This window comes from Oreochromis niloticus, linkage group LG1 (assembly GCF_001858045.2).
Source record: "Oreochromis niloticus isolate F11D_XX linkage group LG1, O_niloticus_UMD_NMBU, whole genome shotgun sequence".
In the NCBI taxonomy this organism is placed as follows: Eukaryota; Metazoa; Chordata; class Actinopteri; order Cichliformes; family Cichlidae; genus Oreochromis; species Oreochromis niloticus.
This window is the reverse complement of record NC_031965.2, coordinates 14,072,885-14,100,356: the sequence shown is the minus strand read 5'-3', so window position 1 is coordinate 14,100,356 and position 27,472 is coordinate 14,072,885. Positions and strand designations below refer to the sequence as shown.

At 40.0% G+C, this 27,472-nt stretch overlaps 1 protein-coding gene across 4 annotated transcripts in view; it reads left to right on the top strand.

Annotated features, from left to right (window-relative positions):
* Positions 1 to 1,852: 1,852 nt before the first annotated feature.
* The window catches only part of nhsb (Nance-Horan syndrome b (congenital cataracts and dental anomalies)), a 56,120-nt gene continuing 30,500 nt past the window's right edge, over positions 1,853 to 27,472 (top strand). For all 4 annotated transcript variants that reach the window (XM_019356916.2, XM_025905210.1, XM_005466809.4 and 1 more), the window contains exon 1: positions 1,853 to 2,463. In XM_019356916.2, the coding sequence (XP_019212461.1) occupies positions 2,184 to 2,463 (280 nt within the window). In that variant the 5' untranslated portion in view covers positions 1,853 to 2,183. The remainder of the gene's footprint in view (positions 2,464 to 27,472) is intronic.

Here is a 27,472-nt window from a genome sequence, read left to right as displayed (position 1 = left end):
GGTTAACAGTTTATGAATTTGGAGCCTCAGTGCATCATGAGAAGATACTGAGCAGTGAAGTGTGCATTGCAACACACTTAATTTTTTTAGTTTCGTGGTTTATATTCATTAGCTACTATGTCCACATTATCTATAATTGTGGTTTTCAGTCTTTGCATGCATTTTTTTTGGGGGGGGGGGGTTCAGAAAAACAAAACTGCAACTTGTTTAAACAACAACTCCAGATTACACTGACCTAACAAAACACCATGTTCTTTGTTCAATGGGAAATATAGTTTGATACCAATTTAAGACACAAGCTAGCAGTCTACAAAGACACACCCAGACCTGCACCAACCTCCTTTGGCTATTCTGTGGGGACACGTAGCTGGTCCCACACTAGCTGACAGGTATAACCTCTGCACAGAGGTCTTCTTGTGATAGGACATCCCAAAACACCTCAATTCAGAGGTGCGTGCACCACGTCTGCTGGCTCCTTTCCATGTGTAGGAATAGCAGCTCTAGCGCCGCCTCACAAACAGGAAGCAGCTTTCATCCACAATCTTATTCTTTCTGCCAACATCTAACACCAGTGGCCACAGGCAAACGTGACAGAGGCATGGCCTCAGAACTGGTGCTAATTCTCCTCCCAGCTGCTTCACACTCAGCTGCCAACTGCCCCAGTGTGAGCTGGAGGTCGCTACCTAATGGCGCCAAGAGACAATTATATTCCAGCTATATTTGGGGTTTAGAGAGTTGTGAGAAACATTGTGTTAAAAATCAAAACACAGCTAAAGTGTTACTTTCTGCAGTATTTAAACATGAAGCTTATGCGCAAGTTCAATATGTTCAAATATGAGCTCTCTGTCATTCTCCCTTTCAGACTCTCATTGGTGCAACCCACCTCCTCCCCATCTCCACCTCAGAGACACCTCAGTCAGAGGAGCTCCATCCAAGCTTCAATTTTACCACCACCTCCAGTGTCACATCCTAAATCATATCACCACTGAGATTCTTCTCTGCCATGATGGGTCATCAGAGTCTAATTGCCAAATACATTAATTTCTCTATCTCAATAAATCGTGTTCAATTCTTCCAAGTGATCTCTCCTTATTGAAATGCTTTTGGCCCGTTTAATGACACCGTATGTAAATGAAACCGTTTGCTCAGTACAGTTTAGATACTTAATTAGTTATTTAAGTTTGTAAGATATTCTCATAAAATTAGAAAAAGCTGTTTTCATGAATAATTAGATCCCGTGGACTTTTTTCAGTATTATTAATTAAGATGAGTTTAGAAATTATATCAACTCGTGTCCCCAGCTCCGAACATGCCCTTCCAGAAGTCTGCGTGTAAAAGGTTGGATGCTGAAAACGATCTGTTTTCCCCAGACTTACCTGATCACCTGCATTTAGGCCAAGTAAGACATTAATATTTTTCAGCATGATCATCTTTCAGTGTCTGCTGACATGTACGAATGTCACGACCATTCCCCATCTACTCATATCTGCATCTCCGGGTTTTACCTCAGCCTTCTCCCTCATCTTCTCTGCCTGCACATACTTCAGGCCATGGAGCCAGGTTGCATCAAATACCAGAAGAATTACCGCAATGAGGGCGGAAAAACGAGGGAAGGCCTAAAAATAAAAGCTCCAAACGCGGAGATCGATTATGAAGTAACCTTTGTGTATTTAAAAACAGGGCTTTGCCAGACATGTTTTCACTTTTTGTCGTATCCACCTCTGTATCCTGTGTAATTACTATCAATTTTGCCGAAACCTCTTCAGTGATTTTTTATTATTTTCGTTGACCCAGATTCTTATTTTGAAACCTTTCAGCGGCATTTCCTTTTCGCTCTGGCTGATTTGACGCTGGACGGAGGCAACCCATGATCGCAGACTCAACACGCATCCTCACACCACTGACCTGGGCTTAGCTGTGTCCTGCATGTGTGTGCATGTGTGTGCGTGTGTGAGCGGGAGTGTGAGTGATCCCCAGAAACCAGCAGCAGGATGGAGGATCTCAAGGAGAATCTGGGAACTTTGGATTGACGCCCGGGGATAACGCGCAGACGGCCTGAACCTCATCGGGCTTCTCGTGGATTTATATATTTGGATGTTGTCCGTTTTACCCTTTTACCTTTTACTTCTAGGCAGCGGGATTTTACGCTTGGCTTACAACCCTTATCATCTTTGGCGTGCAAAATGCCATTCGCCAAAAGGATTGTGGAGCCGCAGCTTCTGTGCAGACACCCGATCCCCAATGATGATGGTCTGCTTTTCGAGGACCTGTGTGCCATCAGTAATGTGGTTCTTTCCCGGACCTTGCGACAGCTCTCCGACCTGGCCCGACACGCCTGCTCCTTATTTCAGGAGCTGGAAAACGACATCATCAGCACCAACCAACGGGTCTGGGTCCTCCAGAATAAAATAGGCCAAATACAGCAGACTGCCAGTGCCCTAGACCCCAAAAAGGAGGCTGTGCGTAAGTAGACGAACACATGTGCATACCCCCATATTAGGGGGAGAAATCGCTCCATGATTTACACCTGAGCGTTTTGGCTTTGGTTTCCATACATTAACATCCCTCATTTGTCCCCTAATGCTTCTTAGTGTCCCTTCCTCAAAAAATATATATATATATATATATATATTTTTTTTTTTTAACACAGCTGCACGCGCGCCCGCCGTAGACACGGCCGCGCTCGCACCCCCACCTTCATTGAAATGTCACACGAGTGCGTTTGCACATTTGCCCATCCAGATGCATGTTTCACAGCGCAAGATGTGTTGACTGCACATTTATGTGGCGTTGGAGAGTCGGATGCGCGCGTATCTGTGTGTGTGTCCTTCGACTTGGAGGGGAATCTGTGTGTGTGTGTGTGTGTGTGTGTTGACAGGCAGCGAGAAGCGGAGCGGAGGGGCGTGTGTTGCCGCTGCATTGGCTCAGCATCGCAGTCTCTCTACTGCGGGTAGCGCACACCTGAAGCATGTTCAGGCCGTGTTTCCCGGTCCCCCAACAAGGCCTCCTCCTCTCAGAGAGGGTGTGAACAGGCCAGTCTGCATGAAGTTAAGGTTCGAGTATCTGTTTCAAGAAAAGGGGTGGGTTACGTGCGTGTGTGTTCGTCTGTGTTTTTCTATCTGTGTGTGTGTGTGTGTGTGTGTGTGTGTGTGTGTGTGTGTTAGAAAGAGAGAGAGATGGGGATTTCGTAGACGACTCCCCGTGCGCCAAACCCACCCTTTCCACATGCAGCGGCACCAACACAGCATCAGTAATGAATCCAGATGTCCATGTTGCAGGGTAAATGTTGAGCGATCACGCCTATATGTTCAGGCGTCGCATTCATTTCCAGCTTACGCGGATCTCATAGGGGGAAAAAAAACAGAAAACAGAAAGAAAACCCGCCTGATTGGCATCGATGAGAGAGCCTGCAATTGACTGTAACAGAGCGTTCTGTGCAGCAGCTACATATTATTTATGTTCTCTGCAGTGCCGTCAGTATACATCTTGAGATTTTAGAGGTTCGTTTCAGAGATTTTAGGGCAGTTCTGTACGCTGGGACTCATCACTGCTGCATGTTATCACAGTGTGGGGACAATAAGAGCTTCTTGGGGGTGGGTGGGGGTCTGATTGTAGGAACATAAGCACCCCTCTTCAGATATAACCCCCTCAACACACATCTCTGAGCATGTGGTACGGCGGCCATGTCTTTATTACATGGGAAACAGTTTTGCTGTGTTGCTTTTGTTAATAAGGGTTGGTTGTCTCACATTCAGCAAGACCGAAAATATGTTCAGTTGTGCCACATGGGCTCTTAAAAGGTGTGAGACATTTGGATTTCTCTTCAAGCAGTAAACAGTAAACTCATCTCTCCATAATGGAAACTCTTCAGACCTGACACAAGCAGCACTAAACCCAGAAACCTGTCACATACTTGTTGGGCGCAGCAGATCCTGTAACACTGATTTGTTTAGTGGATTGTGCTTTTTTATCCCACTATCCAGTCAAGACATAAAGCACAAGTTGTTGTTTTTTAAACACGCAGCACGGTCAGAGTTTTGAAAAGTCTTTGCACTCATGCTGTCAACTAGAAATTCTCTATTGTGAAATGCTGTTTTACCCTTTCTGGCCCCTTAATGTTCGTTAAATCTGACAACCTGAGATGTTAACATCGACTTTTTACGTGATGTAATTTTAGGCGTCCAAGAGAAAAAAACAAAATTGCTGCTCATATGTGCATACACTATAATAAAAATATAACTTGAGCTCCTTTTCCCCATTTGAACTGTTGTTGTTTGAGAATTCCAGTGCAATATGGCCAACTTTGACAAAACAGGTGAATGATACCGTGCCCTATTCTATTTTTTCTTTAACTGTCCCTCATACAGTGTTACATGCCTACAAATCTATCCCACAATTAAAATGTTAAAGATATCTTGCCCAGTTATATACACTGTAAAACATTTTCCCCTTTCTGATCCTTAGATATTTAATTTCCCACAAGAGTATTGTTTTGAACTTACCAGTCACTGGCATCATTTTTGATCATATTCTTATTATGCAGAGATTATGCAAAGAAGTGGCTCCATGGTCTGAAAGATCCCCCTGGTTCAGAACTGGGAGGAGACACAAATCTACCCTCTGGGTGTCGCAAGCTACTCTTAGTGCCGGTCCCAAGCCTGGATAAATGGGAGGGTTGGATCAGGAAGGGCAAAATATGCGCCAAATTAAACATGCAGATTCATTTGCTGTGGTTAACCCTTGGGAAATAAGGGAGCAGCTGAAAGCACCTTCTAATATGCATACCGAAAGAACAGAACTTTGCTTTTTACAGTGTCTTATAATGCAAAAACACTTAGTGCTGGAATATCCTGTGAGTGGTGGCGATAGAGTTAATGTGGCGCATTTCGAAGACAACTGACAAAATGCTCTTTGACTTCAGATTGGTTGCAGGGAGAGTCTGACTTCTCTTTGGAGAATGCTCATTGGACAAACACCAAAAATTTTGCTATTTTTATTCAGCTATCAAAAGGGCTATTATCTTCCCGTGTGCTGATAAACAGAAGCAATAACCCCGAGGATGTAAAAGTCACTGTTTAAACACAGACAGAGATTCAGTGTCACTGACAACAGTTTCCCCGCCTGATGGTGGAGTGTATCAAGATTCCAGGGAGTCAATATGGTGCTAACTTGGATTGATCCTGAACATAGCAGTGGGCAGTCTTCAGATGGCGTTCAGACCACCTGTGTTGTGTGAGACATTGATCAAAACATAATTAAACAGTCTGTACTTGTTGTCATCTGTTAGCACTAGCATGTGGTGTTAACTTGGAATTGTACAACTTTCTTTTGTTTGATAATGCGTAACGAAAAGCAGGTGACCTACAGCTCAGTGCTGGTTTTGCGCACTGAGGACTGAAACTCCCGCTGCTCTGATAATGCGCTCATGCTACTCCTTCTCTGTACATATGGACTGAGGGATAAGCCAATCGTGCAGGGGAATCTCATGGCAAATGTATGAATATCATAGAGGAGGAGACCAGCGGAGATGTGACAACTATAGATAACAGATTGTTGTGAAATTTGAGGACTTGTAGGAATAACAGGACAAACGATAGCTGGTGATGGGAAATGGGCACTTATCACTTATTTAACTTTGAGGTGAGCAAAACTAGGCGTGAGGACTTTTGTTGACTGACATGCGACAGGCTGTGAAATATACCAGAGGGTTACGTAAGCACCTAAGCCTTGAATATCCAGTAGCAACTAGATGTCAGCAACAAAAGGGATATCACTTTATATGGGGACACGGCTTAAGGCTGAGGGATATTTTTACTGTTGGCCATCAGGATGTCAGATTGGAGTAATGGCTGTCTGTAGTTTCCTGGGACTCAGGGTGCCAGATTTAAGTATCTCACTGGCAGCCCAAGGCTCAGTGATACTCAGTGATACTCAGATACAAACAAATAAACACACACACACACACCTCTTTGTGACTGCTTTGGTCAGTAGTGGATTGATTGTAATCACTTGGCAGATAATCTCCAAGTCTGAGTGAAACTGAAAACTCCAACACAATCAAGAGATGGCACGCACTGGTTGCAGCGCTAATGCACAACTTTTACTTTGAAGGCGAATTCTCTTATTTCTGGGTTGTGTCACATTTTTTCAAGCTTTAATAACCTTTGGCTGGTAATTACTAAGTGTTTGCAGACAAGTTGGTGTCTTCCAAAGGAATTTACAGGTGACTACAGCAATCTGCTACAAAGGACAAGGCAGTTTATGGTGCAGCACCCTCTTTGCAATTGATTTCACCTAGTGACAGCCAGCAGCCTCCAGGAACCCTGTTTTGCCCCCATGATCAGTGGTTGTATCCGATCTAATATGCCAGACAGCTTTTGAATAATGTGCACATGATGTCACGTGAGAAGCCTATATAAATTAAGTCACCTGCCCTATACATTTTTATCCTATACATCTTACACTTGTCACACGTTTTTTTAATACACCTTTTTTTTTGGGGGGGGGGTCTTTGCTGGCATGATCATTCAGCAACTATATTCTGTTGACAGAATATAGACTACCTTTAATTACCAGTTAGCATTAGCATGGTAATTATACAACTAGGGTCATCGAAATACCAAAAATATACTGATCATTACGAGTAGCTAAAGAAGTATTTACCTCTCTTAGTCCAAAAAACACTAAGACATTGTTTGTATATTGCCTTTTACAAATCAGTTATCATTCCTTGGTAACCCCCTACCCCCCAAGAAAAACACACTTCCATATCCCATATCTAACTCTGCCTTTCTGCAGTAGTTGTCTTCTACTTTCTTTGGTACTTGTGGGCTTCAATCTTTTTCTTCTTCAGAACACTCTTTTAGTACTTGAAGAACTGCTGTCTTGATACATATGCTCCCTGATATTAAAAAATACAGTTACTGTTGCATTTTTCTATTAAACGGTACTGTAAGCATTGGCTATGGTGACATCTCTATATACAGCAGGTTGATTATTTCCCTCAGTGATCAACTTCTCCTACAATTTGATGCGTTATCAACCAATGACGCTCTCTGTGGATATATATCACAATAAACAAGATGTGATTGGCTGATGCCTGCAGTGGAGCTTCAACAGTTGAATTTCCCTCAGTTTTCAACACATTCAAGCAAAGTGACGAATCCATAATTCAGTTCAGCATTGCGAGACATCCCCCCTTTCAAAGTGAGTGAGAAGCGAAAAAGTCAAAGCTCAAAATGCTTTTGTGTGAATCCTCCCTAAGACAGTCTTATCTGTCTAGCATAATGATAGTGTACTTCAGCTATATTGTTTATCACTCATCAAAGCTTCACCAATCAATTTTTCACATTAAAAAAAAATAACTCAAATGCCCGTGTGAAATCGCTCACAGCTTCCACAGCCAGCCAGCTGAGTGGCTTCTTGACCTCTGTCTGTATCTGTCTAATTTGTATCTAATTTTCCAGATATTGTTGTTAAATAATTCTGTATGGTACAACAGCCTTACTCTAATTAGCCCCATTTACAGTACAGCAGGAGAAGGAAAGGCACTGAAACTCTTTAATACTGTCAATGTAAATCACCTGCCCACCACATAACATCAGACTTAATCGGTTATTAAGATCTAATCATATAACTGGTCCGAAAAGTGATATTAAGAACATTCAGACAACATCTATACAGCATTTTCAGTTTATGGACTATTTAACAAAATTTGTTTTAAAAAAATAACAAATTGCAAATGTGATATTTACATATTTGATACAAGTACAAGCATTTGGGATAAATAATGGAATAATGTGTGAATGCTGGCAGACCAGACTTATATGTGACATTAATTAAATAATGCTGTGAGAATTACAGTTAAGTACTGTTCAGCTCTGTAAGGCTCACATAGCCTGACTGGTTTGGATTCAGGATCTTTGTTAAGTAGTAATCTACAGCATACACTCTCCACTGAACACACACACACTGACACACAAGGTGGAAGGGATTTTAATGTGAACGTATTGGACTGTGGGGACTGTGGCAAATATATTGTACTGCTCTGGCAACACTAGTTTCTTCGTGGTATGCCATTAAAGCAAATTTGACTTTGAATTTCAGAGCGTATGGCCTGTGGCAGCGGGCTGCTCTATCTCTCGCTAGTCTGCATAGTAACAGAGGACAGAGAGGGAGGCCTGCTTTAACCTTTCAGCTGAGTCAGTCCCTTTCTCTCTAATGCGTGTCGTACATTTTAAGTCGCTAGTCGTTCTAAAAACTAAAACTAGGATCGCTTCTGAAGCAGCATTGTTGCTTTGTTTGAGATAAATTGAGGAGAGCGACTGACAGAGAGAGAGAGACTGAGAGCCTGAAAGTACACAGTAATTCTCAGTGGTCTGAATGTGTATTTATTATTAACCAACTCATAAACAAACTAGCAGAATGAACTATTATCTATGGAGAAAAACATAACCACTCTAGGAGAGGTACTTCTGAGAACCCTTGGAGGAGTTATCAGCAGGGCTCAACATTGATTGGTTCAACTTGAAAAAAGTGCCATTTTTGAAAACAAGAAGTCTATCAGAAGCTAGATGATAAAAACTGCTATCAGTGACCGAAAACTTGGCTCCATTCTCTTGTTTGTTGATGTTGTTGTGGTCTAACAGATCTATGGTTACAATCATGCACTGTTTTGAGATGCATCATTGTTGAAAGCTTTCCTAAAGCTATCGTCACCCCACAAGTCCGGTGGATCCCACATCAACTGATTATTGTGCCCTGAATTCCTACAATGGAAAGTCACCTAGTTAGAGATATTGACCAACTTCATAGGGTGCTACTGGCTTAATCCATTCAGTGTGTGGTTCTCGGAGCAGTGCAGGTATTTGGTTTCAAACACGCATGGCACCGTTTGTCTGCCTCACACCTTACCACAAACAACCCAAGTCAGATGCATCGATTCAGATGTTCCCAGTTCAATATGTGTGATGATTTGTGTGCAAAGCTTTTAGTGACTGTCTCCTTGCCTCTCTCATTCCTTTTTTTTCTGTCCTCCATCTTTGCTTGTCTGTGTCCATTCTCATCCCCCTTCTTCTCCTTTGCTTTCTCCTCTCCATCTATACCTCTTTCCTCACTGCCCTACTTTCACCATCATCGGCAGCATGGAGAGTCTTCTGCCTCTTGACAGCATATTTAATGTTTAATGCACTTTGATTTTCACGCAGACACTTACAAGCCGGAGAGGAGAGGAGAGGCGAGGAGAGGAGAGAGTTTCATAGTTAAAAGGAGAAATGAGGAGAAATCAAAGAAAATTATGACAAATCCTCAATAGTATCAATAAAGATGGCAACAAAAAAGGGAGACATGAATGGTGTAAACCTATTAAAGTCACACTTTTATTATGGAAGTATGCTTGTACTGACAATGCCGGCATGTTTACGAGTGTAATGTTTAGCATATTCAAAATCTGGTGGTTAAGTCAGAGACAAACTACAGTCGGAAGCTGGAACATTGTAAGAAGAGAATACTGAAGATGTTGTCCAGTTGCTTTTTTTCCTGATCCTTGGTTTGCATCTATGTTGCAAGATCCACTACAAATGTGCTTTAGTGTGTCGACCTTCTACCCCAACCAGTCCTGCTAGGGTCCAAATATTTTACTCTGTGATGAAATGCAATTTTTTTTTTAATGTTTTAACCCTCTCTAGGCAGGCGGTGCCGATTTGCAACAGTTAAAAACTAACAACCTGATTACCCCACATACATATTTTATGAGTTTGGGTTTTTTTTGATAATTTTCCCCAAATATCAGATTTTTCCTGTAACTAAAACTTAATTTGAGCCTGAGAGGGTTAACAAAGATTCATACAAAATTCAAGTCCTTAGAAGCAGAGTTTATTTATGGGGCAAGCGTGGTGTAGCATTAACTATTTAAACTAAGATTGCGACATGTACACATAAAAAAAATGTCGTTTTCACATTCAAACCAATTATTGCCAATATGCATTCAAAAGAGATGATTCTGGGAAAGCATCCAATAAGTGCAGCAGAAAGACAATGATCTGTGCGTGCGTTTGGTAAGCAGCTCCAGCTGAAACAAACAGGCCTTCTTCTGTAATGTTTAAGAGTTGCATTTGAGTGTGCATATGAAAATAGTCCATCCCCCCACGAGCACAGTGATGAGAATTACTGAGCTCGTTTAATGTGAATTAATGACACAGAACCTACAGAAAGCTCATTTTTTTTACACATGGACACGTTCATAGACATTTCAATCATCGGTGTGAGGACAGGTAGAAACATAAAAGATCTTAAGTGAAAAAGAGGCTTCAGAGAGGGTGGACTTTATAAAATTACTAATACTGTTAGATAAAGACCTTACAGAAAACCCCGACAGTTATGTGACCTATGAGCAAGTGCTTTGGCCTCAGTGGGGAAGAAAAAATTAGTTTTAAGAGGAAGAAACGTCTGGCTGGCCATCAGCCACGACCTCTTGGGACTGAGGGGAGGAAGACAGGATACACACACGCTGTGGAAGAGAGCCAGGGATTAATATTAACCAATGATTAAATACAGAGTAGTGTATAATCACATAGTGCATGAGAGTAAAAGGTGAGTGAGGTAAGAAAGAACTAAGAAAGAGAGTCAGAGATACACACGAGCTACAACAAGTAAACCAAAGCATATGGTCAGCATATGTCCACTTATGTTGCCACAGAAACATGTGGACACGACATGTGGGGAAAGCACGAGAAAGGGATGTGACGCCATACTGTGTTGTTATTACTATCTGCACAAGACAACAGAGCGCCCGGCTGTCCTCGACTTATGCACGCACACACACCACACACACACACACACACACACACACACACACAATGTATTTTATTCAACTCCTCAGAGTCTCTTATGTCATGGAGAGTAAAATCACCACTGCACATTTTCTGTTCTCGTGGCCCAATTACCTCTATGCTAATTTTGGCTGGAGTGATTCCGCTGCCTCGCGCACAGTAGCACACAAACACACACAGACATCTGTCACAGTTTTGGATCAGCCTTCCTATGCTGGCTGGTAGACACGCACATACAGCTGCATACAAAAATAAGCACAATTAAACATGAAAATACATGCACACTCTCTCTCACACACACACGCACTGGCATAACATACACACCGACCTGCTGAACTCTGAAAGCCTCATCGTTTCCCCCCTCATGTTATCATTTAAAATTCTGCTTTAAGTGCCTGTGGCTCTGTCGCCATTTCAGCCGGTGATAAAACATGTATGTAGGACTTCTAGGTCTATACAACCCAGGAGCCAGCCAAGTGGATTCCTGGCATGCCGGCTTCATGAAGGTGATTCTTCAAGTGTGCACACTGATCTCTGGCATATTCATGTTGTCACAGCTGAGCGGTTATGCCTGAATGTGGACATGAATGGTTGTTTGTCTTCATGTGTTATCCCTGCAACAGACTGGCAACCTGTCTAGGATATACCCCACCTCTCACTGGGATGGGTTAGGGTTGGATTGATGGATTGATGGATGGATGGATGGACTTATTCACAGATATTGCACAGAGAGATTGGACTGTAGGGTAGATAGTAAAAATGTGACCCAAGCTAAAATATTTTTTGCAGAAAAGAGAACTATTTCCCCAAGTGAGCAGACACTATACTAACTTGATGCCATTAAGTATCTGTCACAGTAAATGTTAATAATGTCCCAGCATTATTTAAATCACATCAGCTTAACCAGTTTCCTTCAACAAATGACAACTGAAACCTCAAAGGACTGTTTTCTTTTTTTTTTTAATGCTAAAGCATTCATTTTACCTAAATAATAAAACTGCATCCTCATTCATTCTTTTAGCACTATGCTCTAACCGTGCTGGCATACCTGCCATTGTTTTCATTGCTTTGCATTATGTGTGTGAGTTCATTATGACAGCAGCCACATTTGTCCAGCAGAGACCTGCCATAGCAAAAGCTGCCACGGCAGCTGTTTTAATTGTGTTGTATCTAAAAGTCTATTCACGACAGAGGCGGTCAGTATGGCAGCGTCATGCTCTGCAAGGTGGATTCACAAAACTTTACAGTAGTTTGATATGAAAATGAAGCATTACTTTAAAGATCGGTGCTCACGAGTACTGAGTACTAGTATAATAATGTAGTAATGACAGCATCATTAATGGATGAGCATTACAGCTGATGTGCAACGTTGCAAAATGCGCTCAGAAAACAAACTTTCAGCACCTCCCTAACACTACGGCAGTGATTGCCTTTTGCAAATAAGTAAAATTTCCACATGGATGGGTGTTGCAAATTTAAGAGCACTTCACGCCCCCTTCGAGGAATTCTGCTAAACTGAACCTCTTTGCATGATTATTTTGTCATAAAGTATAGTGATGGCAAATGCTGTCGTAGAGACAGCCGTGTGTAACAGACAGCAATTGTGGCAATCTCGTGTCATTGCAGCTCAGTCAAGAAAAATTGATTCTATGTGAGTGCCTGTGTGTATCCAGTAGCTCTGTCCATGCATAACTGTGTCCCTGATGTGTGTATGTGTGCTAGCCTCCTGTGACATGCTTAACTGAACTGTCCTGACCTGCTGTCATCTCTGTCTGGAGACCCCATCATCATCACCATTCACCCAAAATCTTTGAAAGATGGCCGGGGACCAAAAAAACAAACAAAAAAACAACATAGTCAGCAATGACTCTCTGCTCTGCGTGTGTGTGTGTGTGTGTGTGTGTGTGTGTGTGAGGGAGATAGAGGGAGAGGGAGAGAGAGAGTGAGTGAGCACACCGAGAGGACATCTCTGTAATCCAGCACTTCCAGCTGATAACCAGCATCAATGCAAACGCCTTTTCTTTGTTTTTCTAAATTTTAAAAACTCTCGTGTTGTACAAAGAAAACCAAGAAAAATCTTAATTTAAAGCACGATGTAAAGTGTTTAAACTATTTACCTTGCACTCTTTGAACATTTAATAAGTAAAAAAAAAATGGTGAAACACAATGGATAAACAGGAAGTGGTATCCTCATATTTGTCAGCAAAGCCAAAATAAGTCAGCAGGCATATCTACCAATGACAAACCTTTATTTTTGTGTAACAAAGAGTATAAAGCTGAAGTCAGAGAAATTTTCAGAACGATCAGATTTATAAAGTCTTAAATTATCAATTTCAGTACTTTTTTGCTACAGAAGGCAGGAAGAATTTACAGGAAATATATATTATTTTCTTATAAACACTGTCAATAGACCTGTGATAATCAGCGGGTTTCTTTTCTGAATTTAAATATCTTCTGGCATCCTTGCTCTTATACCACTGCAAACAGAATTTCTTGACACTTGACAAATTTCAGTAGGTGCTTGTTGACATCTTAACAACCAATGAGCCATCATAATGGTAATATGTAAAATGGTATTGAAATAATTTGTGATCAAATTAATCAGCAAGACTGTGAAAAGGAAAAAGTCTCTCGTATCAAATTTGGTCTCGTTTTTTGTTATACACCACAGAAAATTCTGTTTTTGGTTTTATTAGTATTCAGTGGGAAGAGAAAAGTATTTCCAGAGATATAACATCAGCAACATAATGTTTAATATTTAAGCTCCTTTTAAAATAAAATAACAGTGATCGTTTGATTTTAAAGGCTCCAACAGAGGAAAAATAGGACAGCAACCTCCTTGCGACTAACAAGCAACCAGGTGGTCACCCAGAAGTTAAGCATGCAGTACCTTTAACCTCTAAGAAACCACTTTCAGTTGCAAGGCAACAGGCCCGATCGCCCACAGGAAAACTGACTGACTACCTGACTGACTCTCTGGTGTAGGTTTGCAAATGATCGCCATCTGATTTATAAATTCAGACAGACTGTCAATGTAGCAATCAATCTGAATGAGTCTGCACCAGTGAGTGAAACTCCTCCGCATTATATCTCGCTGCAATAGAGCATTTGACTCATCTGGATGCCAACTGGTTGTATTCTGGTTTTATTCCTATTTAAAAGAAAGGTTGCTGGAACGCTCGCCATTTGATGTTATGTAGCATCTTTTTCACTTTTTGTGAAGAAATTTCTGTTTCAGATGATGACATGATTTTCCCTGGTGTCACTGTTACATTAAAGATTTCTCTACGTGCTGTTGCAGATCATTTGCACAATTAACATCAGTAAAGGTGTTTGAATTTGGAAATCTTTTTAGTGTTTTAGAGGTAGAGTCAGTTATTGCAGAGCTTTTGAAACTCTTTCGTTGTCTGCACCACGCTTTTCTATGCCGGGGCTCTTACAAACAGGTGTGGTATTGGGTTGGGGTGTTGCTGGAGGAGCTGCCATGTTACAACACAGAAATAAAAAGATAGCTGGTGAAGAGATTGGGGGATATGAGACTATGTGGGGAAAAACTGTTAATAATGAATGAGCAGAGTTGAGAGTTGTTCAATTATCCAGAATGCTCTTATGATGAGAATTGTTAAACTGAGCTTGTTTCATGTATACTGCTACTTTCACCTACAAGTTTTGGAGAGTCCCCAAAAGAGACTTGATTATTCCTTCCTTGGCTCAGCGGGGCTGTTAATACTACTATACAGCTGCAGTGATCAGAGCTGTCAGTTGTTGCAGTCTGGTATTATCAGATGGCAAAAATAGGATGGGAAGCCAATTATATCAATAATGTTGTGACCATGTTCTTTACTCTTGCTCACAATATGGACAACAGAGATTATGAGTATCAACTTGGGATTTAGGGGCAAAGCATGGCAGATGATTTTCAAAGGAAAAACTTCTGGAGAGACTTGGTTGAATATCAGCATAAAAATAGAAACAGATGGAGTCAGAAAAAGCTTAGTAGAGGTTGCCTGGTGCTTGTTTTAAGGACTGATCAGCTCTTAAGGAGCTCCCTAGAAACAGATTGTCTCTGTAAGAACCTTAGCACACCGTAAAGACGAACCAGCCTAATTGGACTATAAGCAACCCCTGCCTTGAAGTCAACATGCTCAGCTTCCTGTGTGCGTGCTCGTTTATGTGTGCGTGATGTGGAGCAAGCATTAGCACGACAGGTAACATCACTGAAATATGTAATTGTGCATTTGCAGAGAAAATTTTAAAACGCTTCTAGAAAGAAATCTGTGCTCCGTGAAAGAAACTTGCTATTGGTCAAATTCCGCAGCCAATACGGTGCAATAGGGTAAGTTAAATTAATCCAATTTCACAGCGGGCTGGTGAGAGGTGAGGACAGCCCAGCCATAGCTGCACTAATTAGCAGTATATCTGTCACTATCAATTGTATCAGAGAGCATACCAAAGCCTACCGTTTTGCAAACACATGCATATCTGTATGCAAAAACGTGCACTCCCTCACAAGTGCTACTGTCTTCCTTCACAGAGTTCTCGTATTCTTTAATTTTTTTAAGGAGTCTGTGATGTATCACATAAGATTGAAAGAAAAAGTCACCCTATAAGCATAAGAAGTTCTTTTAGGTTTTGCTTGCACGTTGTGTGTTCTGTGGCTTGTTCCATGAGTGTGCTAATGTACCTCTTGATGACAGGCCAGAGATGCGTTAGCTCAGTGCTGCAGGCAAGCACAGCTGTTACAAGGGAGAGGAGAGGAGACGAGAGTAGAGGAGATACGGGAGAAGGAAGATGGATTGCTGCTGAGCATTGAGTAATGTAATAGGATAAAGAGGCTGCACACACAATACCTCCTCTGTGACGTCCTACTCTACTTTTATCATCTTTTGTAGCATACTTAACAAAAAGTACAGCTAAAGGAAAGATGTCAAATCAGGTTATTTACTTGGTGCGGTTACATAAAAAGTTGAACAATGACCAAAATTTTACAGTTGAGTGAAACTCTAATCTTTGAAGTAACGGTTGTAGTGTATCCAAAACATGTCACCCAATTATCCATTTTTTAATATCCTGAGAGGAGACATTAAGTCACCAAAGCCAATGGGATCCATCTTTAGGGAATCATGAATGCCCGTTCCAAATTTCACAACGATCGATCCGGCAGTTGTTGAGCTATTTCAGTCTGGGCCGAGTGTTGGACCACCTATCAGACAGAAGCACTGTGACAGGGAGAAATATACAATAGGAAGGAAAATTGATGTTGTTTATCCTTTTTTTTCAGTAATAATACTCCAGATACAATATGTGAAAAATAATTACAGTATGCTGACAGAATCTGTTCCCTTTGTGTGATCTAGTAATTATCACCACACAGTCAAATAATTACAGTGGCAAGAAATTACAATTAACCAATTGTTTGACTTACAGGGGACTCCTCACGACTAGTGTGTGTGTGAGAGAGAGAGAGAGGCAGAGAGAGTGATTGAGCCTTACCCAGCAGATTACTCCAGTGAGGCCAAGTCCCTACAGATGAATTCTGATAGCAGATTAATAGCCTGTTAACATGTTAAAGCCACATTTCTTATTATTTTCCTTTGTGTCAGCACCTAATCAATTATGCTCCACTAACACTATGGAACACAGACGTTGGAGACTTTGGCATGAATACAATTATTCTGACCAATTAAGGTCCAGTGAACTTGTGTGTTGTTGCCTTAGAAATGGTTCCTTCGAGCACGGGGACCAGGCCTGTCACCACTCGCAGTCAGACGCCGTCTTCGACTATGATGACTTTGAGGCGATACTTCAGCATCTAGCTAGCCATAAAGCGTGAAGGGAGAAATATTTTTTAAGTGTCAGGTAATTTCAAATCCAGCTCAACAAACACACAAACTGTTTGTGTGCAGTTTGTCGCACAATGTGTTGCTAGCTAAAGGTCCAGCTGCTGTATTCCACAAGTAGAGAAAAGAAAGCGCTAACTTCACTCAGAGTAAGTCCTCTTGTTTTCAAATCACATATTGAGTCTGTACATGTGACATTATGTTTTTTTTTCATATTGTAAAACATGCTACAAATCAAACTGAGGTAGACTAACAGTGTTATTTAGAAGCTGCATGAAAATAATCTGCAGGATAAACAGGTTAGTTTGCTGCACTGTGATGGATTTAAAGCAAAGAACCGTGTGTGACTGGTGCACTGTGGCTGTGGTTTCATGGATCTGAGTTAGGTTACATCAAGTGTAGCAGAGATTCATATGAACTTAAACTGATAATGCCGAGATTCATTCACTGAATTCAACCTTCATGCCATCTTTATACCATCTAACAAATGAGACAGCATAAATAGTGTACTGTCAGTGTAGAGGATGGAAGTCAGCCAGGACAACTCAACAAACATCTGCTGAAAATTCAGGTGTATAAATCCACAAAGAGCAGCAGGTCAGCTGATCACAGCCTGTACACTAAGGAAATCGGAGCTCTCGATAGAAATGATTGTGAGTTGTGATTCTTTTCCCCACACTGAGCCACTACAGCTGATTTTTAGGGTTCCCCACCTGCTGAATCCCACTTTAACCATTCATTCATTTTCCTGTTTAGAAACAAAGTCACCCTCTACAATGTAGGCAACAGAAACAAGAGCTGTTTTTTCTCTGCTTATGTTCTACTTAACTGATTCAAGCTGAGTAATTTTATCAGAATTAAAATTTAGACTAAAATAAACTTGTATATCTATCTACTAATATTATTTTATTATTACATTAAGCACAAGGTTCAGTTAGCTTTGCATAAAAATAGGTGGTAGAAATGTTCTTAGTTACTTTTACTTTCTTACTTTGAGTACTTTCAGAGCCTGTATTTTTTCACTTTTACTTGAGTAAAGAAGTTGAATCAGCACTTTAACTTTTACTGGAGTATTTATCTGTATAATATCTGCACTTGAACTTAAGAACAGAATGTCTGTACTTTTGCCTCCTCTGCATTTAATCCATGTGTGTTAAAGTGAAACAGAGCCATATGGTTTGCAGTGGATCACAATTACAGTGATCCTGAGGATGAGACTGACCCAGCTGAACCTTTGTAGAGATCATTTACACAATCAGTATTTATCATTGCCACATGGTCACTGATGAACAGCTCTGATGTCACACAATCGCATTGCTTGTTACTACAAGCAGGAAGCATGTCATGCATGCAGCTGAGGCTCTGTCAGAGATTTCACCAGCAAGAAAACATGAAACTAGTCTAGGCTTTTTCCTTGTTTACTAGTTTTAGAGTTAGTCTCTTTTTCTTTCTGCTGCATAGACTCTCCTCTTTAAAAAATGCCAGATGCTTTCTTCTCAGTCACAAGCATGCAGATAAAACATTAAAATGCAAATACACTTTAAATTAACACATCCACATACGGAGAAATGCTTGTATAAAACATTAGACAAGCACACGTGCAGGAATCCATGACCAACACTTGGATGTCCCACAGAAACTGTCCCTTCTCTCATCATCAGGATAAAAAGGGAGATAATGCATTATACATTTTCTCCTCTTTTTAACAGCTCATTACGGTACTCATTTAGAGCCTTTGACTAAAACAGGCCGTTCCTAACGAGACAAGGTTTGCTACGTAAACCCGTCATTTTTATTCAAATGTCGTGCTTGTTTTCTTCCCAAATTACTGCTCGGCTGCAATGACCAAATAGTTTATTGTATTATTCGTATTTGTAACCACTCACAACAGTGAGCACATTATTTGTTAACACATTACAGCTGAGTCTGTGGACTTCCTTCTTGTTCCTTGAAATCCACTGGTGAGGTGAATCTAGGTGAATGCTAATAACTCACAGTAAATCCATAGACATCATGTGTAGATAAAGTGCAGTCGCTGAATGAGGGATGGATTTTTTTTTCTTTGCTTTAAGATTATGGTAATGCAGATTATGCAAAAGCACAGACGATTAATTTTTTGTAAAAATCTTGTGCTTTAAATTTGAATTTTTTATAAGAGAACTGCAATCTGAACTGAGTTCTCAAAGTTGTTTAATGTCTCATATCTCTAAATCCAGCTAATCTGAAACCCTGGAGTTCAAAGTTGTAGTTCTATAGATAAATGACAGAGATTTGTTAGAGGTTTGCTTAATACTAAAAATATTCTAGATGTTTTGTTTTTTTTCCAAGTTCATTCATCTGTGAAGAACGTCTGAACAAAATCTCCTTGGCAGCATGGTCAGGATATGTTAAAGGGGTATTTTTTAATGAACATGGAAAAACAGCACCTTCACCAATTAAAGTGGTTGCCTGTAAATTATTCTGTAATTGCTGCCGCCAAGCTGCAATTTTCCCACGCAAAATCAGATTTGCTTTACAGCAAAAAGGAAAGGAAACTGCACAAACAAGTGCTTAGCAGCTAGCTAGTGCTAACGATTATGCTTCAGAGATACATTACATGGACGGTTATTGAAAGGCAACCATCCTCCCCAAAAAAAGAGTTGCTTTATGGAAGGAAGTAAAACAAAAAAAAAATTGATATTTTCACATTTTCTTAGTGTTTGTGAAAAAAACATTTTTCTATTAGCATTAGATATGCCAGCTAATGCGACCATAAAGTTAGCGTTTTACTGATCCCTCTACGTAGTGAACATAGATAATCTCTGTGTGTTAATGATTCAGGGATAGTTGTGGCTAGGTTAATACACACACACACACAAAACAGGAAAGTGATGTGTTATGGTGCAACACTACATGCTGTAAGGGCCAAAGATGATCTATTATAGGTCATAGCTTCTTTTAAAACACGCGAAAGGTCATATTAAGGTTCCTCATCGCATTTAGATTCCTCAAAATTTGTTTGCCATATTGACTGAGGCACAACCACCGATTACTGGGGAAAAATATGTATACGGTGAGCAGCTAGGAGTGGTTAACATCACATGATTAGTGGTCATTTTCCATTTGATAAAGAAATGCTGTTAATTTAAAGTGCACAGAAGCAGGTTATTACCAAATATGACCGAGTATTCTTCCTAACAAAATATCCAGTTTTGCACTACAATATCTACGTGCAGTGACTTCACCATTATCAGATTTTTTTATGATTAGGTTTCAGCAATCACAGTTCTTAAACACAAACAAATGCATTGTGATGTTTTCCTCCAAGGAGCTTCTGTTGTTTAAAAATAACCTTTGATGGGACTTTATATGTGAACCTGTCTGCCCTTTGTATACCTGCTATCCATCCCAACCGTACATTCAAAAGGTTGACTCTAAATGCAAGAGGTATATGCCATCAGTTACCCTCTAAATATACCCTACAACTTAGAAACTCTGGGGTATAAGCAAAAATAAAGACACGGTGAAGTCCTGGTTCTTAAAGCTGCAGTAATGTATAACAAGGCTATAGTTTCAAAGCCGTTAAACAGATTTAGACAGTAAATACCTCTCTTAACCCCATGGTAAAGAGATAGATTGGATACGACTAAAACTGTTATCTCTTGTCCTGCTGTAGCAGAAGCATGAAGCTCCATGAAAGTCTATTGTGGGAAGTCTAGATTTTTAATTTGGAGAAATAGCAGTCAAATTGGTTTTTTTCATATATTTTCTTATTTAAACTCTTAGAACAAAGGAACACAAATTCTAATTTATACATGTCAGCACATTAAGCACTATGTTTAATTCCTGTGCAACAAATGGTACCTAATTTAATATATAATTCTAACATTCTATAATAATGATTTTTTAAATGATGTCATTTGTGTTTGTTTTAGAAACCTCGCCCGTCTTATGGGGCTGATAGATGTATTCCATCAGATTATGGACAGAAAATTATTTAGGAGTTTCTCTCTCACAGGTCTGTGTTTACACACCAATATGCTCACTCTTGAGTCCAACATTGACATGATCTCTCACTTGCTGCTTGTAGCAGCTTGCTGGCCGTCACCAGGTAAAATCAATCACAGACCTTCTTTGCCTTGGTTTCCATTCTTATCAGTTTGCATTAAAGTTGCTGACTTTTCTGCAAAAACTCACCATTTACTCTCCAAGCGATAGTGAAACTTGAACTGGAAACACAGAGCGCTCACCTTCAAAATAAAGATTGTGCCTTATTTTCCACTGCAGCCAACATATTTCAAAAGGCACACCGTGTGCTTTGAAGGTCTCAGTCTCCATTTGTGATTTCTGTAGCACTTTTCACTGTTTCACTACAGCTAACCAAGTCATTTGGAAGTGTTTGCAGACAAGTCAACATCTTCCTTTCAAACTGTTGGCAACCGTAGAAATTTACTATTAACCAAAGCAATCGCAAGAAGGTTTGCAGTACCGCACCATGTACCTTTTTACACAAAGTTACAGAATACAAAGATTTCCCTAGCAACCTGTTGTTTCTTGATGGTCGCTGACTGGTCTCTAGTCCTACATGACTGGCGCCTAACATGCCACTGATCCAAATTTCAGCATAAAAGCCTTATACAGTGTCAGACCAATGTTTGGGCAAACTAAATCTCAGACTGTGAATCTGTTGATTTGTAAATTTACGCATTTAAGCAGCTTTATAGCCTCAACTGTTTTATCAAAACATTTCAAGCAGACAGCAGATAAAGAGGGTATTTCACTATAAATACACAGCACAAACTAACTGATGAAATAAGAGATGCCTGCCCTGTGATGCCCGTGTGCTTTCTTTTTTATTTATATGAATCACCGTGGATATTGACATATAAACCTAACCTGGGAAATACTTATTTATAAAGCAGTTTCACCACTGGGTCTGTTTAGTAGCTGTGCAAAGCTTTTAGTTGTATGTTCCTCAGCAGACTGATTTTGCTCAGAAGTCCTTAAAGTTGTTGGAGTAAACTGAAAACTAAGTTGAAAAGTTAAGGCAAAAAATTTGGGTGATAATTTGGATTGTTCCTAAGCAGAAAGAAACTGTTTTGTTTTTGTGAGCTCGTCTATGTGGTGTATGTCTGAGTCAAGCATGTGCTGCTTTTTCCTCATCGTAACACCCCGACAGTTTGAGAATTCTGTGAGGAGCTTTGGTGAGCCTTGGCTGAGATGGGCTGTTTCAAGCACGAACAGTAAGAGCCACAGAGACACATTCAGTTTATTTTGAGAGTTGGGACCTGCAGACAGCGTAAATTGGCAGAAGTTTTCGGTAAAGCCAGCATACTCATTAGAAAATGAAAATCTTAAATTTAGTGACAGCATACTAAAAAAACATACTAGCATTTTAAATAAGAGCTCCACCACAGTCTGCTTAAACTCTGAGGGGATTAAATGCAAGCAAAATCCCCCAGTGGGGGGTTAAAATCTGTGTGAGTATCTCCTCAATCCGCTGCCATCTCTTCCCAGGCTCAAACTGCTTTATTTGTTTTCTTTTTAGCTCAGAAAAGTTGTGTTCTCCACATAAAACAGCAAAACCTTTTGAAATCTTGCCAAGTAAGATCTGGCACAGATGAGGTATTAATGTTTAGTACATTGAAATTATTACTAAAAAATTATTATATATTTTTTAGGGATTATGTACTTTTTACTGAATTTGTCATTATATTATTGCGCTTGCTCTTTTTTTCTGCTTCACTTGTTTTTAATAGCCAGAGAGATATATTTGCTAAAAAGCCTGTTGGTCCAGTAACTTGCAGAACACATCTGCTAAGCTTATGCTTCTAATAACTTTCTGTATACCTTAATCTTTATTAACAGGCACACATGACTGTGTATGTGATCACTTCATCAGTCGTGATGTGTGTTCTGACTTCACATACACCTCCTTAAGACTAGAAATTAGCATCAGGCCTAGAGCAACTGCAGAGATACTGCATGGACACCACGAGACATCCATTGTTGTTTGCATTGCTAACACCAGGATCTCCACTGCAAACAATGATTCTCTGTCACAACAAGTGATGAAAGAAAGCTCAAATGTAATTACAAAGACTTCACTGTAGTAGTATCTCATTCATAGGAAAGAAATAAAATACAGTCATGCAAACAATTTTCACAGAACTCTACAGGCCATGATTCAATACCCCCTTTTAACAGCAATAACTTGTACTGTATGTTCTGTATGGCTTTATCTGTCTCTCGCATTATTGGTCCACTCTTCTTTGCAACATTGCTTCAGTTTATCGAGGTCTGAGGGCTTCTGTTTGTCTGCACAGCTCTCCTGAGGTCCACAGCATTTCAATCAGGATAAGGTCTAGACTTGGTTTTTGCAAAATTTTAATTGCTTTCTTTTTCAGCAATTCTGTACATAAGCAGATGGTTTCACACTTGAGTCTAGAATATGTTGGTATACAGGGGAGTTCATGAGCGAATCAGTGACTACATGGTGCCCAAGTCCTGTGTCTGCAAAACAAGCCATGCGTTGTACAGTTGTTTTCTTATTGTACTGTCATGAATTTGAGCTAACTGAGATCTGTAGACTCTGGCATGTAACGCTGGTATTTTTATTTTATTTTATTTTATTTTTTTCAGTTCCTGTGAGCATTGTTTTCTAATTCTGGCAGTTTGCTTCGTCTTTCACAGGATTGTGCAGGGTCTTGTGAAAACTTTAGTTTTGGAGTTATGCTGATCTTTTTCTGGGTCTTCCAGAAACGCTTTACCTGGAAGAAACAGTCACTGTGGTCAGTGGTCACAGAGTCAAAATGACTGTTTTTGAGATTTCGTATTTAATTATTTTCATATTATTTTAAAATCCTGCAAGATCACCAGATGCATTTCACCTTTACCTAGATGAAAGAGGAAATCTCCAAGACAGATCTCTCATAAGAAGTCAGCTGAAAAATCCACAGAGTTAACATCATCATCATCGTTCATTTGTATAGCACTTTAAAAACACACCAGGCAGAGCAAAGTGCTGAACAACAAAAGCCAGACAGTAGCTCCTGTTATTTCTGGTACTGTTCTGTAGTTTACTTGTGCTGGCCGACATTTATTCTAGACATTGCTCCAATCAAATTTTCCATTTTTTATTTTTTTCATAATAATTATGAATCAAATGGCAACATAATTTTCACCTTAATCTTCAGCTTCTCATGGCTTTACAGAGCTATACAGTCGCAGATTTCCCTATTCGTGAAAAATTTGCTTATTCACTGATTTTTTCATAGACCATCTAAAATATTTGCTAATTATTTTCATTAGGATGATAGTATGAGATATATTCGGTGTATTTAGCATTTTTAGAGGCGGTCTCAGGTATTCCAGCTAATACCACGGGTCGTCTGTATTGTGAATTTAACCTGATTGTTAAGCTATCAGTGTCTGTTTGGCTGCTGCAAGCAGCTGTTTTCAAAGGAAAAATCCCCAAAAGACACTACCTGCACAGCAGCAAACATCAGACACACAGTCTTCCACTAATGCATATGGCTGAGCCGGGCCTTCCACAAATAAAGAGGCTGATATTTCACTCAGCTGTTAATAAAGACTAAAGCAGAGTTGTAAGATTGCCGAATGATTTGATTTCCATTCATTAGGTGGACAAACTCAAATTTCATGTGAATGCTTATTCAATAAATACATCCTTACGGTGCAAATAATCATGTAACCAGTGATTTAATCTGCGATTTTGAGGTCATCAGGTGCTTTGTGTTTTTTAACATGAACGCTAGTTGTTCTCTGTAAGCCCTGGATCAGCCCTGAAGTGCACAAAAATGTATTAAAAGGTTTCTATAGAGATTTCTTAATCTGTTAATCATTTTTGTTTTTGCTTGCTTAGTGATCAATGTGTGGATGAAGAACAATGTCTGTCATTACATGATGACATATTTTTATAAAACCAGAGCTAGTGCCATTCCCTGACAGCTCACAGCTTCAGAAACTGGACTTATAATATCAATACTGTAATAACTTCTGCATTTCTACATGGAGTGTTCCTCCTGTTTGAATTTGAAGTAAAAGTTGTGATAGTTTAGATGCTGAATGGCTGATAGTGACCAGTATGCCAGCGGAGAACATAGAGCTGTGAGCCTGTGATGACTAAAGCTAGCTTCCAAGATTCAACTGTGATGGAATAATGGGGAAAAAAGACGACAGATGGAGGGAGAAGGAAAGAAATCTGTAATCATTGTACAATGTTGTATATGTGTGTGTGTGTGTGACAGTGAAAGAGAGAGTATGTCATGTGTGTGAAGGGACAGCGTGGAAGAGAAGAGCAATAAGGCCAAGCTTCTTCCAGGAGACTCACTCTCACTGTCACATCGATCAGACTACGGCATCGTACACACTCATGCAGCCGACACCCTGCTCTTCTTGCACTCTCATTGGTGGAAATATGACATGGAAGTAAAGAGAGGATTTTCTTATTTATGTAGATGTACCAGTCTAGTGAATAATAGCTATAAATCATTTATATACCTATAAATGATAGGTATAAAAGCTGCAGATTTTATTTACTAAACATCAAAACTATAACCTTGCAGCTAGTTGGTTTGAAGCAGGGTAAAACAGGTAGCCTCGTGTCAGCAGGAAGCAGGATCTTTAACATATCTGCCTGGTGGACTTCATGTGGCTGCCGAGATGTAATCAGCTGAGGAAAGTTTTTATCCAGTACAACAACAGTTGCTCTAGGAAATATATCTACATAGATGTAATGCAGTCTGCCTCCTCAACGAACTGCTGTAATCACATAAAACTTTAATTTAATTATGCCAACTTATATTAATTTTTGATTCATTTATGAATATTTTAAGCATTGTTCTGTACATAGTGATGCATTTCCACGATGTATTTAGGTCCTGTTGACAAAAAGTACACATATTGGTCACAGACACCAGACACTGAAAGGATAGTACAAACAAAAATCCTTCACAAGTAAATTACATTAGCATAAAAAACGTCCTCATGTCACCTTTGCCATGATGTGTGGGTATATGATTTTATTTTTATGCTCTCAGTGTGAAAAAATTTAAAACCACAAATTCATTTGGTACAGATCGAACCGGTTATTAATTAGTCAGCTTGCTGGTGAGATTGTGCTGGCAAGTAGATTTTGTTACTTTTGCACAGAGCCAGGCTATTTGTTTCCCACTGTTTACAGAGAAAAGTTGAGCTATGCGGCTCCTGGCGCTATCATTATTCTCAACTAACTCGCATCAAGGTAACAAATAAGTGTACATTTACAAAATGACCCTGGAAGGCAAAATAATCTGGCAGGCTAAAGCCAACAGAATTAGAGCAATTAACTGAAGAAATAAGTGCATCAAATTTAAAAATGCACACAGGTACACAGGCTTATAGAAAAGCTGCAGAGGTGCAGCAGTTATTTATAATGCAATGACAATATGGGTGCGGAATGTATTATTGTTGTTGTCTTTGTTCTCCATCGGCTCCCGGGAGCAGATTTAAAAAGGGGGCAGGGTAGATGTAAAATAATGGAGGCAAGAATTTAAAAAAAAAATCATTCCTTTGTGCACTAAATATATAAATAATCATAAACTTTGTATACACATTAATTTTATAGGCACTGGCAGGGACGTGCACACACACACACACACAGACAGAGGGCTACAGGGTGTGCCCAGCATCAGCGAGAGTACTCTCTGTGTGCCTGCTCTCTTACTCCCGGTGCCCTTATTGGTTCTTGCCCAATCCGGTCATCCAATCGCAACAGGCGGAGCGATTCTGTGCACAGACTTGCAAATAATCTGCAATTTTACACACAGCTCTCCACAAGCACCACAATTATCTTTGTGTTTTCCAATATTCATGGCTCGTTCTGTTACCCTGCAGAAAGTGATGAACGTCACGTGATGAATGCAAATTACCTGCCAAGTTACCTTCTCACAGCGACAAGTTACTTACATCTTTTGCAATCCCTTTCCAAACTATTTATACTTCCTTTAATACAATAGTTCCTATACTACACACGTTATTCTATTTATGTGGCTTTCCAAAACACATCCGTGAAAACTGCTTCTTTTTTTTTTTTCCTGAGTCTGTTGTTTAGTTGAGTAGAGGCTTATGAAGCTGTAGTGAATTATTAAGCAGGGTGAATTATGGGGCTGGAGTGAGTGAACAGGAGAGAGAGAGAGAAAGGGAGAAAGAGAGCGAGGTCTGGACAAAAATAGGTCAACCTAGCAGTGGCAACCCAGGGAAGTAGAAATGATTCGTTCTCTGAGGAGGAGCTTTGTGTGTATGTGTGTGTGTGTGTGTGCAAGTGTGTGTGTGTCAGAGATGCTGTATATTTGTCAGCCGCTCGTGGTGTAATGCTAATTCATATTCTACAACAAAGCAGCTTAAAAGAAAAGGTTCACCCCTTGAGCCATGAAAGGGAGCCAAATGTCAATTCACATGTGAATATAGTCTGGAAAAAAATAGTGGGAAGTATCAGTTGACACAAATAATTCAAGGTGGGATGGAATTATATAGTTTTTTTTTTTCTTTTCGGGGGGGGGGGTCTGTGATGGAAAGTAAGCAGTCAGGACATTTCTATAGCTGGCTCATATGATTTAGTTTCAGATTTTTAAAAGCAAAGTAAATGAGGCTGATTGTTAAAATTTCACCAGCTCCCTCCACCTACCACCACCAGCACCACCTCTTTGCTACCTTATTCAGCAGCGCTGTCTTGCTGTGGCTCTTTGTCTCATGTCAGATGAGTAACTTCCCCTCTAGACATATCTCTTCATTCAATAACTGACGACTTGTAAATCAAATTCT